Source organism: Citrus sinensis, chromosome 9, assembly GCF_022201045.2.
Source record: "Citrus sinensis cultivar Valencia sweet orange chromosome 9, DVS_A1.0, whole genome shotgun sequence".
Classification (NCBI taxonomy): Eukaryota; Viridiplantae; Streptophyta; class Magnoliopsida; order Sapindales; family Rutaceae; genus Citrus; species Citrus sinensis.
Window position 1 is genome coordinate 21799057 of NC_068564.1, and position 20552 is coordinate 21819608.

The 20552-nt window shown below is 32.5% G+C and overlaps 1 protein-coding gene and 1 pseudogene across 3 annotated transcripts in view; both read right to left on the minus strand.

Annotated features, from left to right (window-relative positions):
• Positions 1–15523: 15523 nt before the first annotated feature.
• Positions 15524–20552, minus strand: part of LOC127899673 (protein DETOXIFICATION 12-like) — a 164397-nt gene continuing 159368 nt past the window's right edge. For all 3 annotated transcript variants that reach the window (XM_052433205.1, XM_052433203.1, XM_052433206.1), the window contains one exon: positions 15524–16332. In XM_052433205.1, the coding sequence (XP_052289165.1) occupies positions 16264–16332 (69 nt within the window). In that variant the 3' untranslated portion in view covers positions 15524–16263. The remainder of the gene's footprint in view (positions 16333–20552) is intronic.
• LOC127899709 (protein DETOXIFICATION 12-like) lies at positions 16507–18871 on the minus strand (annotated as a pseudogene).

Consider the following 20552-nt stretch of genomic DNA (forward strand, 5'->3'; position numbering starts at 1 on the left):
ACTTGATTCGCCTAGTAAGAGTAGTATTGGGACACAAGAGTGAGACCATGCATCCGCTCTCCGTAAAAAATAAAGTACTCAAAGCATATGGTAGCTGACTAGAGCATTCTATGTAACATTTTGCAATTATTCCAAACAGATGAATAAGGGTACTTTTGGAAATACATAAAGATAATTGAATAGTGGGTGTTATTGAAATAAATCAAGGGGGTCAAATACCATTACTCCGTATATTTTTACTTAAACATGTGCCCTCAATAAATTCTTTACCATCAGGCCAAAGGCCTAACGGTGTCAATGAGTGTTTCTTATATTTTCACTTCTGCGTACTAACTCTTTGAAATAAGGGTGGAGCTTTTAACACTTCTTTAAAATTCTTCCAACATCCTTTTAAATTTATTTTTCAAATACCACAGTTTAATTTATAAAATATAAATCCATATATTAAAATCAATTATCTTACCATAAAATTCCCCTCCAAAATGAATATTTCTTTTAAGTTTTATTTATAAAATACTAAAATTTCTTAAAATTTTTAAATTATTTTCTTCTTATTATTATATAATTTTTATCTCCATAATTCCAAACCCTTATAAATTTCTCAAAAAAAAATTAAAATATAAATTATGAAATGGGGTGGATGAACAAAAATTTTAAAAGAAAATTTTATTTAAGCGTTTAATTAAATTTCCCATCAAAATAACAAATGAATTAATTTTTCTTTGATTTTTAAAGTAATTTCTATTAACAAGGAGTTTTATGAGGAATTTTAATGGGTTTCAAAAGGCCTAATCTTGGAACAAATCTAGCCGAGTGCATTTGAATTGATTGTTTGGGTTAGGGGTGGGCATGAGTTGGGTTGGATAGAGTTTGCGAAAACCCAACCCAACCCATTATTGAATGGGTTGAGATAAACTCAACCCAACCCAATTAAATAAACATATTCAACCCGGGTTGGGTTAGGTTAATTGGGTTGAAGATTTAAAGTTAAATTAATATTAAAAATTAAATAAAGAAAAAGATAGAAAGTTGAAATAAAACTTATTGAAATCAAATATAAAAATATTATTTTATGAAAACTCTATTCACTATCTAGTATTTAATAAAGAAAACTAAAAGAATATAGAATGAACAAAACAGAAAAGTGTCTTAATTGATTGAGAATTGAGATTTAAGACAATGATTTTAGTTTTGGAATTAGAGTCTAGAGCAATAGATATAAAAACAAAATAATCTCTTTTATAAAAGAATAAAAAAAGGAAAAAATATAGATTAGTCGTTTTAATTTTTAGGATTTTGCAATTGAAAATTATCTTTTTCTTCTTATTATTATTATTTATATGGGTTGGGTTGGGTTACATGGGTTCATCATAATTGACCCAATCCAATCCAGTTGTTGATTGGATTCGAAAAAAATTGACTTAATTAACCTATAATAATCCACTCAACTCGTCAAAATTAAATTGGGTTGGATTAGGTAGGGTTGGATCAATTGGGTTGGATTGGGTTTGCCCACACCTAATTTGGGTGATGTCATATAGAGTATTGCTTTTCACACCCTTTAAAATCCTTATAAAACCTATAGTTCCATTGCTAGAGAAGGACAATTATGAATTTAACTAAATTAAAATATTTTTATACCTGCTAATTATGAACTATCCTATCTTTAAATCCTAATTTATGATATAATTAATTTCTTATATAAACTCAAACAATTTTGAAGAAATAATTACCTAATGATAAATTTTTTTAAAAAATGTTAAAACTCTATTTTAATATTTTGTGTTTTTACGTAATTTCTTAAGAGTAAGTGTTATAAATATAACAATAGGATTTCACAAGAATTTTATGGGGATGTTAGGAGCATGAAATCGCGATAAAATTAGAAAGCCCAAAATCAAAACAGAACACATTGAAGAAGATGATTCTGACAAAATGAGCCCAGCCAAGATAAACAGAATTCTTATCTTTCCCCACTAATGTACATATGATTGGCAGCCAAGGTTGCGGAACAATCTTTATATGCAGATTCGCAATTTTTTTTTAAATTTTTTGTTCTTTTGTTCTTGTAATTTCTTATGGGTTAGATGCCAATTAATTAAGTGATAATTTGATTTTTGTCAACTTTTCTAATATATATATGCTTCATATACTTGAATACGGCTTGCAAGGCCATTATTTTGTGGTTAACTGGTTATTGAATTGGATTTTTGTATGTTGTGAGTGATGTTGCCAGTTATACTATTGACCTGTTGCCAATGAAAGTGGATATATATCTCAGTAAATTTTCCCGAACGCTTACCAGGCTTTATTATTCATAGGCTCTTCTAATAATTCATTTTGTTATTATATATTGTCTTGGCTGTTTGTTTTACTCTCAAGCCCTTAACGGACTCAGGTAACTAAAGTCCCCAATGATTTTTTTTTTCTTAAATTCTTAATAGCCTTTGTAAAACAATATTTGAGCCCTTAATAAATGTTAATTAAACCGCCAATGATTTACTCTATTTTTGTAGAATAACAGTGATTGTTTGAGATACATTTTTATGTTTGTGTTGTGTTGTTAGTGCCAGTTTTGTGGTACTGGTGGTAGTGTGTGTCATTGTTGGGACACTGCACTAAATTCTTCTTTCAATTGGAAGGTACTTTTCACCTACAGTAGCTGAGATGGGTAGGTTGGTCTCATAAAATTCCTACAGTTCTTCATAAGACTTTAATTCGTAAAGTCTTTGATTTTCCTTTCAATTTTGGATTTTTATAGTGTTTATAGTTGTGTTTTGTGGATAAGCATTGCCCTAACTTAGGTTTGAGTTTTACGCATTGTCCTAATTTATAATACCTAAGCCAGATATAGCTTTGTATATTCATCTAAATGGAGAAGTATTGTTGGTCATTTATGCAACCTAAAATACATTTAGTTGTGCAGTAAATGCTTTTGGCTAATTGTTTGTTACAAATCATTCTTTATTTTGTACTTAAAAATAAGGAGAAAGATTAAAAATAAGAAGAACGACTTGTTTAGGCTGTCCACGTTAGTTGGGTCTCAAAGACAGTCGAAATAAGATCCATTATTTTTTAATTTAAATAAGTTGGTAATGAAGTAGTATATATTATTTTTTAATTTAAATAAGTGTATTTCACCTTAGACCCACCAGACCTGCCAAAATGATAGATTCTTATTATTGGAGTGCACTATCTTATTATATAAGGTGGTATGCCGCGCCCACATAAATTTTCTCATAAACATGAAAACTTCTTAGATGTATGGAAAGAATGTCAAGGTGGTGCATTCAAAATAAGATCCTGTCATTTAGACAACCTAGGTGGATAAACCCACCAATTTTAAATAATATATTTTTTTAAAAGAAATTAAAAAAAAAAGTCGTGAGTCAGTCATGAGGGTACTTACCTGCCAACCGTCGTGGTAGTTTGGGATTTATTTAAGGGAAAAAGATTGATACTAAGGATGACAAAATTCTCCATGGGTTTGTACTTTGGAGTTTCATGGGACCCCACTTTAGATAAGGTGAATTTTAAATAATTTTTTGAGAATGAGACGAGAAATGAGAGAAAAATAACTCCCAAATTCTTAATGGGGTGGGGTTTGGTTTTACACACCCCACCCCACCCCATCCCAATCCCCATTATATATAAATATGTTTTAATTTTTATTTAATGATTTTTGTTTTATCAATTATCTAACAAAAGAATGCAAGAAATTTAACTAGCAAACACAAAGTGAATAAACTGATTTTATTAATCAATGAAGAGTACAGAAGATAAAAACTGAAGTGTTGCTACTGTATGTCAACTTACAGTGCACACTTTAATTTATATACGAAACTCTCTCAACTAACATGACTAAAAAAGAGCCAATTCTACTCTTAAAATTACTCAATAAGCAAAGACCATAACTAACTCCTAAAGAAAATCAAGACTAACAAACTTGTTGACTTATTCAAGTAAAATAAACTAATAGCAGTAAGAGACTTAAAATAACAACAATAATAATAAATTGTTGCACTAACTTATAACACTCCCCCTTAGTGCAAACTTACTGTTGACAACACCAAGAGCTTCTCGAAACACTTCAAATTTGGCTTTGACAAGTGCTTTGGTGAAGATATCAGCCACTTGATCTTCAGTTCGTATCTTCGATGGCTCAATATCCTGAGTAAGCACCTTTTCTCAAACAAAATGGTAATGGGTTTCAATGTGTTTTGTGCGTGCAAGCTTTATTGCACTTTCATTATCACAATGAATTGAAACTGAATAGTTGAAGGCAGCAGAACTTAGTTCTTGAATGAGCCTCTTAAGCCGAAGACATTCTTGAGCGGCCATAGTAGCTGCTACATATTCAGCTTCACAACTTGAAAGAGAAACTGTGACTTGCTTTTTACTACACCATGAGACAGCAGCTGAACCTGAATTAAAACAATATCCAGTTGTAGAGCGGCTATCATTCACATCGCCAACCCAATCTGCATATACAAAACCGCTCAAAACAAAAGGTACTTGTTGCTTGTATATTAGCCCAAAGCTTAGAGTTCCTTTTACATAACGAAGAATCTGTTTTGCTACAATAAAATGACCCTCACATGGTTTATCCATAAACTGAGAAATGACTCCAACAGAGTATGCGATATCAAGTCTTGTGATAGTTAAATAGAATAAACTACCAACAAGTTGTCGAAAAAGTATTGCATCTTCCATTGGCTTCCCTTTATTTTTGATTAACTTCAGGCATGTTTCCATAGGTGTGCTCATTGCTTTTGACTCCCTCATACGAAAACGAGTCAATAATCTTGCTGCATAACCTTTTTGAGATACAAAATAACCATCTGACTTTTCAATTTCCAAGCCAACGAAATAACTAGCTTCACCCAAACTCTTTATTTCAAAATGGACAATCAAAGCATCTTGAAGACAAGTTATTTCAGCATCATTGTCTCCAGTAATTATCATATCATCCACGTAAAGAAGAAACATTGTGCATATTTGGGTTGTTTTCTTAACAAATAGACTTGGATTTGCCTTTGAAGACTTAAAACCACAAAAGTCAAGATATTGAGCAATCTTACCATACTAAGCGCGTGGAGCTTGTTTGAGACCATACAACGCCTTCTTAAGCCTACACACATAGTTAGGAAACTTCTTAGAAACAAAACTATGTGGTTATTCCATGTAGATATCACGATCTAGCTCCCCATGGAGAAATGCGTTCTTCACATTTAGTTGCCATAATTTCTAGCCTTTTGTCGCAGCCAAAGAAATGATTGTTCTAACTGTTACCATTTTAGAAACAGGTTTGAAAGTCTCCTCATAATCTTGACCGTATCATTAAGAAAAACCGCGAGCAACAAGACGAGCTTTATGCCTTTCAACTGTACCATCTGCCTTTTTCTTCAACTTATAAACCCATTTGCAAGCGACTAAATCAGCACCTTTTGGCATTGGAATAAGCTCCCACGTGCAGTTCTTGTTTAAGGCTGATATTTCTTCCTTCATTGCTTCTTCCCACTCAGAAATTCCCTTAGCTTTATTGTAAGATTTAGGCTCACCATCACACGTGTCTCCAATAAAGAAACAAGATAAAACAGATGAGTGATTTATTTGAACTTCATAATCAGCCAAATAATCAGGTTGCTTTCTTTGTCTTAATGATCTTTGAAGCACAGCATCAGAAGTCTCAGCTTGATGAATGTTTTCGCTGGATGAAGAAATATTGCTCCCCCTTTCACTAGATGCAGCATCTTCAGAAAATGATTCAAGATCAACCTTGCCTTCAGCTACATCACGAGAAACCGTAACCTTCTCTGTTTTTGGATCCATACATCTCCATTCTTTCCTGCAAGTATCATAACCAACAAAAATACAACGCCTAGCTTTTGGGTCAAGTTTAGTTTGGTTATTTTTGGATACATGAACATAACATACAGACCCAAAAACTCGAAAATAACTCACATTTGGTTTGCGATAGTACAATACTTCAAATGGAGATGATGTTTTCCCTGGCCATGGAGGTAATCGATTGATAACATGACAAGCTGACTGCATACCTACTGCCCACAGCTCTCTTGGAAGATTTTTTTCATGTAGCCATAACAAACACACTGATGTAAGATGTGCCAGCTTGCGCTCCGCAAATCCATTCTGTTGTGGGGTATTTGGACATGTCATTTGACGCTGAATCTCATGTTCCCTGCAATAATTTTGGAACTGATTGGATAAAAATTCTCCTCCGTTGTCAGTGCGAAGACATTTTACCAATACCCTAAATTTTTTCTCCACATCTTGCTTAAATTGAACAATTTGGAGAAAGCCTCACTCTTGTGTTCCGAGAAATAAACCCAAGAGAATCGAGAAAAATCATCCACAATAACCATCATATAATGAAGACCAGTGCAGCTAGGAGTCTTGTTGGCCCCATCAGATCTGAATGAATCAATTGTAGCACAGTAGAAGCTCTATTCTCTAAATTTGGGAAAGGAAGAAGATGAGATTTTTTGTATTGACAGCCAGGACAAACAATATCATGATGAATTTCCTTAAATATAGGAACGCCATCAAGAAGCTTCTTTGTAGATATCATATGTAACAATTGATAACCAACATGGCCAAAACGTGCATGCTAGAGTGTTGCACTTTCATTATGGATTGTCTTTCCAACATATGCATCACTTGTAGACAAAACATATAGTGACTCCTTTCGTTTTCCAGTAAATAAAACATTAGCTGTAATATGCTTCACATTAGAAAGAATTTGGACATCATTAGGACCAAAAAGAACATACTTCCCGGAATTAGTAATTTGAGACATTGAAGTAAGATTTTTCTTCAAGCCTGGAACATGATAAACTTCTTTGAGAAAAATCCCTTCGTCATTTGAGTTACCTTATTTGAAATGACCTTCTTTCAACACATGATGTAACGAATTGTCAGCTGTTACAATGACCCTTTTCCCACAATGCGGACGAACATAAAAAAGTAGAGCAGTATTTCCCGTTGCATGATGAGAATAGCCAAAATCAACTATCCACTCCTTGTTATAGTCTATGGCAGCATTAACATCTATAGGTGCGTTGGTCTGGTGCACTACAGAGGTCATACTAGCTGGTTGATCAATAACTTCAATGGGTAGACATTGCTCCCAATTCGATTGTTTAGATTCATTACTCTCATGTGCAACATTTGCTCCTGCTTCATCCAATTTAACCCGACAATTCACTTTTATGTGGCCTGATTTTCCACATCAATTACATACCACTTTCACCCGATAATCCCGCTTGATGTGACCTTACTTCCCACATCTGTAACAACCTTTTGATTTGCCTTTGGACTGCCCTTCAGTTCTGAACTGATCACCTAATGGTTGCTTGGAGGAGTAATTATTCTTCGCTTGGTCTTTGGTGTAGAGTACATCCTCCACCTGTGAAGTAGAATTGTTGTTGTTGTTGGCAGCTTGTTTATGTATTGCTTCTTGATTTGACAGCAAATTCTCTAGCTCAATGATCGTAGGCTGGTTAGGCCACCCTTGTACTAAGGATATAAAAGGCATAAACTCTTTCCACAAACCTCGAATAAGATATTGACATAAACGGGCATTACTCACAGGCTCCTTCGTATCCAGCTTTGAAATTTCAGAACACAAATTTTTTTTATTTTTAGAAAACAATCTTCAATTGAAAGACTACCTTGACTTGTCCCGGCAAGTTCATTCTCTAAATACTGCAGCCGCATATTGTTCTTCTTCGTGAACAGCCTTTCAAGTGTCTTCTACACTTGCTTTGGCGATTTTACATCACGAACATACTCAATATACTCTCTACTGATGGATGTCCGCAAAGTAAATAAAGCTTTGCCGCATTTGATATTCCATTTTCGACGTAACTCGGCATTTTGGGGGTTATCCGCTGGAATTTTAGTCTCATCACCAGAGATAAGATTCCACAAATCCTACCCTTGTAGGTAAGTTCCATGCAAAGCTTCCAATAATCGTAATTGTTACCAACAAGCTTCTCTACACCGGCATGAGATAAAGCACTTCCACCATTCATCTTCACTGAGTAATAAGATCAAACACTTGGTGGACAACCAAACTCTGATACCATGAAACAAAAGAATGCAGGAAATTTAACTAGCAAACACAAAGAGAATAAACTGATTTTATTAATCAATGAATAATACAAAAGATAGAAACTAAAGTGCTGCTACTGTATGTCAACTTACAGTGCACAGTTTAATTTATATACGAAACTCTCTCAACTAACATGACTAAAAAAGAGCCAATCCTACTCCTAAAATTACTCAACAAGCAAAGACCCTAACTAACTCCTAAATAAAATGAAGACTAACAAACTTGTTGAACTATTCAAGTAAAATAAATTAATAGCAGTAAGAGACTTAAAATAACAACAATAACATTAAGTTGCTGCACTAACTTATGACAAATTAGAATGTTGGTTAATAAATTTTCTTTTTATTTCTACTTCATATTTACAATATATTTCTACTTATTTAACCCTAAAACATTGTTATGTTTTCTTTTCTCTCTTACAGTGACGTTCTCTTCAAACTTTTTTTTAAATTTTGATATCATTTTAAGATATTGTTTAAGCCTTTTAGAGATTTTTTTAAATAATTTAAATACTTTATAATATGATAATGATTTTATTAAAGTCTCTTGTGTTTTAATTTACTGAAATTATTTATCCATACATAATATAAAATAAGTAAATGGGGAATGGGGTGGGGATGAAGATGGGGAAAACATTCTCCACATAAGAATTCCCTATCCCCACCCCATTAAATTTACTGGGGGATGGAGGCAAAATTTTTGATGGAGTGGGGAATAGGGTAGGTCTCCCCACCCCCACCCCCACCCCCATCCCACCCCACTCCACTCCACTCCATTGCCATCCCTAATTGATACACCTCCAACGTTTAATGAAATAGGTATAAAATCTCTCAACATTTTAAAAAAGACATTCACACTCCCATTTATTATCGGAAACCATTTCTTTTAACAAAAATTATAATTTTAATATGTAATTATCATTATACCCAGAACATGTCATATAAAATAATTATTGATTTTTCAATTTGCCCATGGATGTTAATAAAATTACGGAAATACCCTTATTGCCCAATTCCTCTGCTTAAATTTTGATCAAATTTTATCCCAAAACCAAAAAAATTTAATCCTTTACTCCATAATAATCCATAGTCCATTATCTTATACATTATTGGTACCTAAAGATTTAACCAAACTTTATTTCATTTTACAAATAAATAAAATAAAATTAGACAGTTTCTTTGCTATCAACATGCAAATATTCTAGATATTTTGTAATCCATTAATTTGAAGTTCTCAGTGAAACTAAGCTGGACAGTTTGTCTGCACGGTTACTTTTATTCAATCTCAGAATCAAACTATCACCTTCCGAGGCATTACAACATTCGACCGGATAAAACTAAAAACAAATTAGTAATCTACTTTCATCATCAATACATCTCTTTGCTATCATTTTTTTTAATTATCTTACAAACTAAAAACAAAAAACGAAAGCAAAAACAAATATGACCACCATCATCATCGTATAAAACCCTAGATACAAAGACAACTTCTGATCATCACAGAGGATTACCGAATTGACGAGCAGCAGCTTACAGCGGCAACGAGCAGCAGCACCTGCAGCGGTGGTTTTCGATTTGAGGATGCACCAGCGGCAGTTTCGATCGCAAGCAGTACCAGCAGCTTCCGGTGAAAGAATTTTGAGGTAACAGGGAGGATATGAATAGATAATTATAGTTGCACTTGCCTTCACTTAGAAACTCGACGCCCTTTAGTAAGGCATGTTCTCGAAACTAGATTAACTCAATCTATAAAAACACCTATGCAGATTGGCAAAACTTATAATAGCGCAGAATGAGGACATGACAACTTGCCAAATTGCATGGCAAAAAATGTGTTGATCCAAACTCAGATATTAAGAAATAGTACATTCCACGATCAGGTTTGAGAATATATTTTTTAATTAAAGTTATTAAGGATTTTCATATAACAAATACAATCTTCTCACATGTGATATACTATCCATATGCACTTGAAGCAAATCACTACTGATTTTACTTTTATTTAAATTACCTGCTACCTGAAAACAGTAAAATGGAAGTGAAAAATGAAGGAAATCAAGAAATGAGCTTACCTGCCAATTAGGCTGCGAAATTGATACATGCCATTATAGTTGGGGTTCTTAATGAGCCAAGTGAACCAATCACCCCTTGCCCAAACATCATTCCCTCTCATACTCACTCTCTAGCACTTTTTTCTTCTAATTAGTAGTCTGAAAGAACTTATCAAATAAAAGTTTAGACACAGAACCTCGATACACCAATAAATAAATAAATCAAAGAAATAAAAGTTAAAAAAGCCTTCACTTTGGACAAATTAACAACAAAAGTTATGATATCTCTGAAGATGAATGAAGCAATTCAAAGTACATGTCCCTGAACAACCAATTGCTTGAAAACATACAAGTGCATAAAGTTCAATGTCTAGTCTCTTCTATTTAACCACCCAAAGCAAAACCTTCTATAACAGAATAAATACAAGAGCAAACCATTATACATACTCACTTAGGAATTTCGTCGAGCACTTAGCCTGAACAGTTCATAACGAACGTAGCAAAGAATAAAAATGTAGTCAAACAGTTAGGGAACGTAAAAAACAAACCCAGAGTTTCAGGTCTTCAGAGGGTTCATAAAAAACACAGTGAACTTGAGCTTATCTCGTTGGCTCGTTGCCGGTCCAACACCTGGCTTTTGTCGTCTTTCTCATTTTGTAAATTGCTAAACGACGTAGGTTTAGGTTTGACTACTATTACACATATATTTTATAATTTTATCGGCGACAATGTTTCACTGGGGGTCATAATGTAGAATTTAATTTCTTGAAAGTCAGCCATAACGTAGAATCAGTGAACTTGAGGCGTATCCAGGAATCTGTTGTACAAAATTATTAACTATTTAGGAAAACTTTTAGAAACCTCCCCTGAGGTTTGGCTTTGATACACTTAGAGAGAATGTATCCATATATTGACAATATACCCCCCGGCCATGTATGAAGGTTAGGCACCCGTTAGGTAGTTGAGTGAATATACAATAATGCCCTTCAGTACACATTTCAATGAATGCCAAAATTATTGGACACGGTAGATGATCTTTATATTTGGGGCGAAATTGTTTTTGGCCGCGGGGTTGGGGGGGGGTGTTTGTAGAGCAGTGAAAAGGCCATTATACTCTTATGATAATTGCTGTTGACATTACATATTCTTATAATAAGACAAAACTCAAATGAGTGTTGAAAAGACCAAAATGCCCCTTAAAACAAATAATTTGATAGTGTAAAATCACATAATAAGATAAATAAATGATAATATTTTAAATTAATTTATATAAAAACAATACTGAATATCAGAAGATTAGTAAATGCTACAAAAAAACAATAAATGATAATATTTTAAATTCATTCGATTTTCAAACAAGATTTGTAAATGGAGTAAAATGCAATGATATAAAGACAATGTTGTTCCTCAGCATGTTTTTTCTCATTTGTGTTGCTGTAGCTTCAACAATGAGTGTAGTTATGGCTGCTAAGTAGGCATTATACAATAAATCCATGTATTAGTACCTAAAGTAGCTAAATGAACATGTACTACCATAAACTCATCTTGATATCTCGAAATCATCAGATCATTAAACAACATATAATGATAACAGAATCACAATAGAGGTTTACAAGGATAGCAATTGGTACATTCAAATGGCCTTTTTGCAAATGTCATCTCTTTGGCATTCATTATACGAAAGCATCAGAAGTACTACTTTGATAAACAAATGAAGTCTTGTGTTTATGTAATTAAATCTGTTAATCTGTGTATTAAAATGGATGTCCCAAAAGACACTTTCTCAACTGTACTGGTTCTTCAATAAACCAACTGCCTACAAGCTCTATAATTAATTTATCTCTTACACCTTAATGAGAACCTCAAAAAACAATAGGCAAGCATCTGAATTTTATGTTGGGAAGTACAAATTTTTATGTGAAGAAAGGAAAAAAAAAAAATAGCATCCATTTACCAACAGAAATCAGTGATTGGAATCAGTCTATACAAAACATCAAAAAGCAACAAGAGCAACTGTCTCAATCTTACATGAACTGCCCACTTGTAAAATAAAAAAAGAAACAAAACAACACCATAAGCATTTTCTCAGCAACACCTCTGTATTCTTAGAAGAAGCTTGGATTTTTCTCAATTTAAAGAACATATCAAGCAAATTTCAGTAAGCATTCAAAACCCACAGTCCAAAATCATCAAAAAATAAATCATTTGCATGGTTTACACAACATTTCGAATGACTATCAACTCAAAAATCAATTCAGATATATTCGGTCACTACTTCAATTTCTATAAACCCTAAACATTTTTCTCAATTAATGGGAACAAAGAATAAAGCACCTAACTAACAGCAATTTCAACAAAATGCAAGAAAATAATAAAACCTAACTTCAGTTTTAAGATTTGATAGAATTACGCACCTAGTGTGCCCTTTAATCACCGGCTTTTCAGCTGCTGGTCGTCGCCGAAATTTGGTTCAAAACATAGTTGATTTCAGAAACTTGTTAGCTTACTGCATCACAAAGTATCTCTGCTTTTGCTAAAATCAGTTGGTGTCACGACCTTCGAAATGAAGGTAAGCACTCATCAAGTGAGAAAAAAAGAAAAAATGAAGCTAGGCATTGACAATGAAAATGGGTTACTATCCCCTCGGGTTTCACTAGCTGATTAGTTACAGTATAATAGCTTTTGTAAGATTTTTTTAAAAAAAATACTGCAACTACTTAATCAGTGCCTAACCCTTATATACACGGACAAGGGGTATATTATCAATTAAATAATAATATAGTTATAAATTTTTGTATAAATTTATTTTGTATAAATTGATGTGATATGATAAAATTACTTGAATTAAATATCTCTTGACCCACATGATATATTTTTATTATTTTACATTTTTATTCAACCAATGAATTAATGACAAATAAATTTATACAAGATAAATTTATATAAAAATTTATGGTTGTATCATCACTCTTGTCAATAAATAGATACATTCTCTCTAAAAATGATCTAAAAGTGAAGCAAAGCCAAACTTTAGGGGAAGTATCTAAAAATTATCCTAACTATTAATTGAAGGGTGTGAATATTTCCACCCCACTATTTTTATAAACCCCCTCCACCTCCATAAAATAATTACAATAAATTTACATTATTTTATAAAATTACAAATTAATAAAAGCTTTGAATAATTAATTAATTAAATCAATTTTATAATTTTATTTGTATTTTTTGGACTTAAGCTTTTAACAATCTTTAACTTTTGAAGGTTGCCTCAAGATAAATTTAATTTGACTATTTTACCCTTATAATATAAAATAACCAAATTACTATATATATATATATATTTATCGTAACTAATTGCTTAGGTTTTTATATAAAATTTAATTATTTTCATTCCACCACATGTCCTAATTATATTTTGTTAGTTTAGTGGAGAAATAATAATTGTACTAACAATTACTTATATATCATTAAAATATAAAAAAATTGCATAAAATTTTATTAAAGTTAAAGTGAATTTTTAGATATTTTGGTACTTTTACCTTATAAGGGTAAAATAGTCATATTAATTTATGTTAAAGCAACCTTATTGATGAAATTTAATAAAGAAACATAATTAAAAAAAAGAAATGAATATAGATTTAATTGATTAATTTTTTAATTTCTTCTTAATTTAAAATTTAAAAAAATGATGTGAACTTATTATAATAATTTTTTTTAAAAAAAAATGGGTGGGTTTATAAAATTTATGGGGTGGAAATATCATCACCGAAAATCTTATAGTTGCTGATTTAATATATTTCACATTGAGAGCTAGGCTTGTTTATATATATGGATAATCAATTAATTATTTCTGTTTTTTGATCATTTAAGTGATATTATTTTTTGAGAAAGTCATGCGTGCTCTTCGAGCATTATGTAATTATGTAATTATGTTATTATGCTGGCATGATCGATGCTCCACTTGATGAAAATTTTTGGGTTTTGTTCTTGAACATCTCTTTCTGCTTTTGTTTCTATGGTATTAAGCAACTCCAAACATTTTTTTTATGCTTCTCTGTTCATAAGTTAAATTTATAAATTTTATAAGGTTTCACACCTTGACGAAGTAAAAATTTATAAAATTTGTTATTTATATCTTTTAAATGGTAGAGCATCGTCTATAGCATTATTGAACAAAAAGGAAAAAGAATACAAAAGCTGAAAAGAAATTCCAACATGGGCAATTGGATTTAAGCAGAAAGAAGAATGACAGGACATGAATACATTACTAAAAATAAAAATTAGAAAACCTCTACAGAATTATATATATTATCTGCAGCAATCCCAATTTGAACTGGAACATCAAACTTCTTCAATTTAACTGAATCCCTCCAAAATGGAAGATATCAGGATCAAGATATATATGATCTCAGATGAAACCAAATTCTAAATGCCATTGAATCAGAAGCAAAGTCCAAATGCTGTGGACAATGCTATGCCTCCGAAAACCATGCAACGGAAATAGTCTATAACAGATCCTTTCACTTATATACATAAAACTAACTCTTTCTTTTTTCTTTTCCTTTTTTTTCCTCACTTTTGACCTCGTATGATGATTACAGATATTGTTGCTCAAGATTAAGCACGATCAATTTTTAGAATTTCCAAGCTGTAATATACGTTAATTAAAAGAATAAAAAACACTTGGTATATATGATATAAATGTAAATCAAACCTCACTCGAAAGCTAATGTGACAGAAATACTTTACTTATGTGCTTTATTTGAGTGTTTAAAAGTTTTCTTACGAAAATAACTTAAAACAGGGGTTAGTTGTTTGGCTTTGCATATTGAAAATTTTCCTGGTTTATTTTTCAAGTTTTTTGGCAGCAAAGTGGCAGCAGATTAACAGACAACAACAATTCATGCACATGCACTTGCTTCAGGTAAAAAGACAACAATGTCTGTATCTTATCCTCCTGAAGAAGTACTGAAAGAAAGATATGCGTCGCATTATTTGTGAATTATGGTCCAAAATCAGTGGACAAATCTCTATATATTCCAATGCCACAATGAAAGAGGCGTTGTTTGCATTAAAAATGAACCAAAAAAAAAAATTAATGGCATCCACCTAGATTACTAAATTTATGGGGTTGTCAAATTGTGTATTACCTATAGGCCACAGGCCACCTTACATTTTGGTGTAGGGTTTAGAATCACAATTCAAATTTGCTGGAGTGATATGGAAAAGATTTAAGAATTTTCTTTTTTCTTTTAATATTTTCCTTATCTTTCAGATGCTGAGAGTTTCAATACAAAGAAAATTATCTCTACAATCACTGGAAAAGGTTTCAATAATAACATTCAAACATTTTCTCTTGCTTAATTTTATCTCTATTCATTTTTGCAGCATCATCTATATTATAATTCATTCATACTGGAAATGCTAAGTCACCTGATGCTCCAATCCTAAGAAGCTGTTAATTTTTTTTTTTTTCTCTAGAAACAGAGTTTCATGAAATGCCATGCTCCGTAGATCAGATTGGGGAACCTTCTTGGCCATCAATTGACATATGATCAGCTCATTTTCTCAAGCAATGATTATCTCTTTCAACTGGAAAATGTATATATCAGCTCATTGATTGACTCTGCTCGGTCGCATACTGCTCTATTATCAGCTAAAGATCTTCCCTTTTGATAATCTTTTCCTTGCTTTACTTTGATGATCAATTGGAAAATCTTTTCCTTGCTTTACTTTGATGATCAATTGCTAAAGATCTTCCCTTTGATAATTGACATATGATCAGCTCATTTTCTCAAGCAATGATTATCTCTTTCAACTGGAAAATGTATATATCAGCACATTGATTGACTCTGCTCACTCACATACTACTCTATTATCTGCTAAAGATCTTCCCTTTGATAATCTTTTTTTTTTTTTTTCTCTAGAAACAGAGTTTCATGAAATGCCATGCTTCGTAGATCAGATTGGGGAACCTTCTTGGCCATCAATTGACATATAATCAGCTCATTTTCTCAAGCAATGATTATCTCTTTCAACTGGAAAATGTATCTATCAGCTCATTGATTGACTCTGCTCACTCACATACTATTCTATTATCTTCTAAAGATCTTCCCTTTGATAATCTTTTCCTTGCTTTACTTGCCTGCAACATGAGAAACCCCTTAGAAACACAGAACTTGTGACAATTAACAAACTAGAAAATGGTTATAATTCTTACAAAAAAGCAAATTTTCAAATGAGTTTGCATGTCTGTTATTGAATATCATTTTCTCAATGGCAAAATTTTCAAATGAGTTTGCATTTGTGTTATTGAATATCATTTTCTCAATGAGCAAAACCATTTCTGCAGAAGATGATAATACTAACCATTTCAGATCAAGCTGAGTGATTTTAATCTTGAACTTTCAGTCAAAAGGTATCAGATACGTATTGGGAAAAAAAAAATTGCTACATATTTATATATAGAGTCCAATAAGCTTCTCTAATTTTTAAGGGATTAAATGTTGAGAAACAGACCTGTTTTTCCCAATCTGTAAATGTTGTTATGAATCACTTATGATGCCAAGCAGAAGTGTTTGTGTAAAAGCACCAGCTTGTATCCCAATCCATAGGCCCCTTCCTCTAAACTTTAACCAGAAACCCAAAATGGCAGCAGTTGGGACTCCACACAAATAATAAGCCCCAAGATTCACAAAAGCAGCTATATTCTGCCACCCACATACTCTTGCAACACCTTAAAAATAATAAAAAGAATTTAGAAACCTGAAAAATTTTATTTCCACTTAAAGAGAACTATTTAGCAATTGACAGAGTTGAAGAAGTTAATTTAACCTGAAAAGACTCCTTGTAAGCTATCCATGATGACAGACAAACAAACCAGAGGAGCCATGGTTGTGACATAATCCACAACTTGTCCCTCATTGCTGAAAACATAACCAAAAACACGCCGGCTGGCAAAGAGAGATGCACTTACTATGATAGTCTCCATGACTGCCATAAAGACCACAGCATAGACAGCTACACGGGCTCTTTGCACATTCCCAGCTCCTAGTTCATTTGAAACTCTAGTACTATAGAAGGAAATAATGGTTAATCTGCTAATTAGTTGATATAAAACAATTATTATTTAAATGATTGTTATGAACAAACCTCGCTGCAGCACCAAGTCCATATGGGATTGCAGAGAGGGTTTGAATAGTACTGAGACTGCCCACAGAAGTTGACAAATAATGAGCAGTCGGGAAAAAAAAGAAAAAAAGAAAAAAAATCTATTTCCTTTGGTAGGTGCTTCTCTGTATAGAACTTTCACATACAAAGTCTATGTCAACATACCATACAGATAGGACTGAAGTTTCAAGCTGTGGATTAGGCAGCAGCCCTGACATTAAAATGAGCAATTCAAATGACCACCATTCTAGGCTGCAAAATTATAAACAAAAGAAGCATGAAAATTTATGACGTGTCTACGATGTCTATGAGAAGGGAAAATGAAGCTCCAGAAGATAACTAACATACCAAACCATTACTGCAGAAGGGATAGCAAAGTGGAAGAACTCTCCAATTCCAAGGTTTCCCAGTCCAGACTTGAATACCAAACCCCAACAGATGGAAATATGCAAACAAAGAGCGGCATAGGAGCTTAAGAACATGGGAATGATCAAACTTTGAGACTGAAAATATCGAATAAGCGCCTGCATTGCTGCATAAGCAAACAGAGCTGGAAGAAGCCAGATTATAAACTTGCCTACTTCGTGTGAAATCTGGGGGTCTTGGCCTACCAAAACTAGCAGCCTTCCCATGTAAATCCATAGAAAGGAAAGCGGAAAACATACTAAGAATAAACAAAATATTGCAGTGTAAATTTGAGTTCCAATTCTTTGATATTGCTGAGCTCCATATGCTTGCCCACATAATGTTTCCAGAGCACTTGCCATTCCTAACTGTTTCAAAGAAAATATTACACAATTCAAGTTAGCTGTAGAATTTTTTTTTTTTTTAAAAAAGAGTAAATCAAGTCCTTTAAAAATTAATGGCATTTTTACAAACAGGGTATTAGTTAATTGCACGTTTTTTAACATCTGAAATTTGGCATATCTGTTTGTTTAAATCCCACATGCAATGATGCAAATACCTATCAAAAGAAAGAACAAACAAGCTTGTGTCACGATCTTGATATTGTAAATAACTATATATGGATTATAGAACTTACAAGGACGCTGAAGCCGGTGACGCTAGCTAGAGAGATGGCCATGGCGGTGCTAGAAAGAACTAGTTGACCAAGACGACCAACCATTATCATGGAAACAACTTGAAGCAAATACTGTGATAAAGTGACAGCCACCATTGGTGCTGCTATGTAACCCTGCTTTTTCACTTCTCCACTCAACAAATCCCATGTTGTGGATGTTGATGATAAACTTTCTTTTGGTATTAATAAACTCTCTTCCATATTCTTTTCTGTATCATTATCTCTCATGGCCGCCCCTCTCCCTCTCTTTCTCTTGTGTATAAAATTTGCATAGACTTAAGACGGAGAGTTGTTCCGGTCTGGTCATTTTTCAGGTGTTCGGATTTATATGGAAGAGGAGGAGCCGGGGGACAAAACGTCATATATATGAAGTTATGGGGCCTAAAATGCTAAAATTGTAAAGTAAATGAGTCCTCCAAAGTTCTCAAGAGAATATCATAATATAAAAAACACAGCAGCAGGGCTAGCTGGGCACCTAAAAGAAACGCCAAATATATAATTAATCCATATCTGACCAGTTGACCAAATTAAATAAGATTACTTGTTAATTCAGCACTGTTTCAAGGGACTCCCGTCAAATACGATACCTCTTCTCATTGAATATATAACAGAATTGTTAAAATGTCGCAGCATTAGTTCATTGAATTCAACTTGATTGAATCGTTTTATTAAATAAATTGGAGATATGAAGCTCCCTGCTCAAGCAAGCGCACTCGATATTCCAATAGTAATCATTATAAATTCAGATGTACGTATGCAATAACTCATCAGCTAAGCAAAACAACCACACACATATTCAAATTCGATCTCAGACACATGGCTGAAGTGAAGCTCCACGGGGGATGGGCGAGTCCATTTAGCAACAAGGTGGTATGGGTCTGAAATTGAAAGGCATCCCGTATGAATACATTGAAGAAGATCTCTACAACAAAAGTGCTTCGCTTTTGAAGTATAACCCAGTTCACAAGATGATACCAGTGCTCGTTCATGGCGAAAAACCAGTTTTCGAGTCCATGGTTATTCTCGAATACATTGAAGAGATGTGGCCACACAATCCCTCGTTGATGCCAAGTGATCCTTATGATAGAGCTCAAGCTCGTTTTTGGATTAAATTTGCCGAAGACAAGGTTCGCATCACAACTTTTCTTGCTAACACGTTTATAAATTTAATTAATCTTGTCGGGTTTCTTTATATACTTTAATTTTTCATTGTATATGAGAAACATGACTCCCTAAACATTAATTTTTATCTACTATTAATGCTCAAACTAATGTCCTCGCATGTGCAAAATGCATTCACGGCCGACTAAGCTCAATGAACCTTTTATTTTACATTAGAGAAAATTATCAAAAAAATTCGGTTAATTACTTTAAATTTTTTACCTTTAGAAATTTTTCTTAATTAATCGTGGATTTTACTGCATCAAGGGTAAAATATTAAAATATAATTGTTTTAGCGATAGGGGGAATTTTGAGGACTTTCGAAACATGAAAGCAAAAATATAATTTACTAAAACAATAAGAGGATTTTTTTTTTAAATATTTTTCCTTTTATATCATTAAGTATTTGTTTGATATGACTTATTTATTACTAATAAGTGTTTATTTAATCAAAAAATCTCATTTCAAATTTTTATTATTGTTTAGTTTTATTTTTAGAAGAACTTTTGGGGTTAAATAAATTCTTTTACCTATACTAGTAAAAATTTTAATTTAATTTTTTGGAAATAGAAGTTTGAGGATTTTTTAAAAAGTTAAATAGTTTAAAATGTTCATCATTTATTTTATAATATTATTTTATTTATTTATTTCATAACTTTACTTTATAAACTTGTCTATTAAAGTTATTTAAAAAAATTAATGAAAATTTTCATTAACAATTAAATTTTACTAACAAAAATTCTACTTGAATAAGCTCTAAAAGTTATAATAAATTAGTCTAAAAATTAGTGGGTAAACTCTTCTAGATACTTTGACAGTTTGAAACGTCTAGGCTTTGAAAGATACTTTGATGCGTGTGTACCTATTATCTAATTTCTTTTTACCTCGTTTATATTGTTAATCATGTGGTGATAAGAATTAGATATAAAATCTTGTGGCAGGGAGTAGCTGTT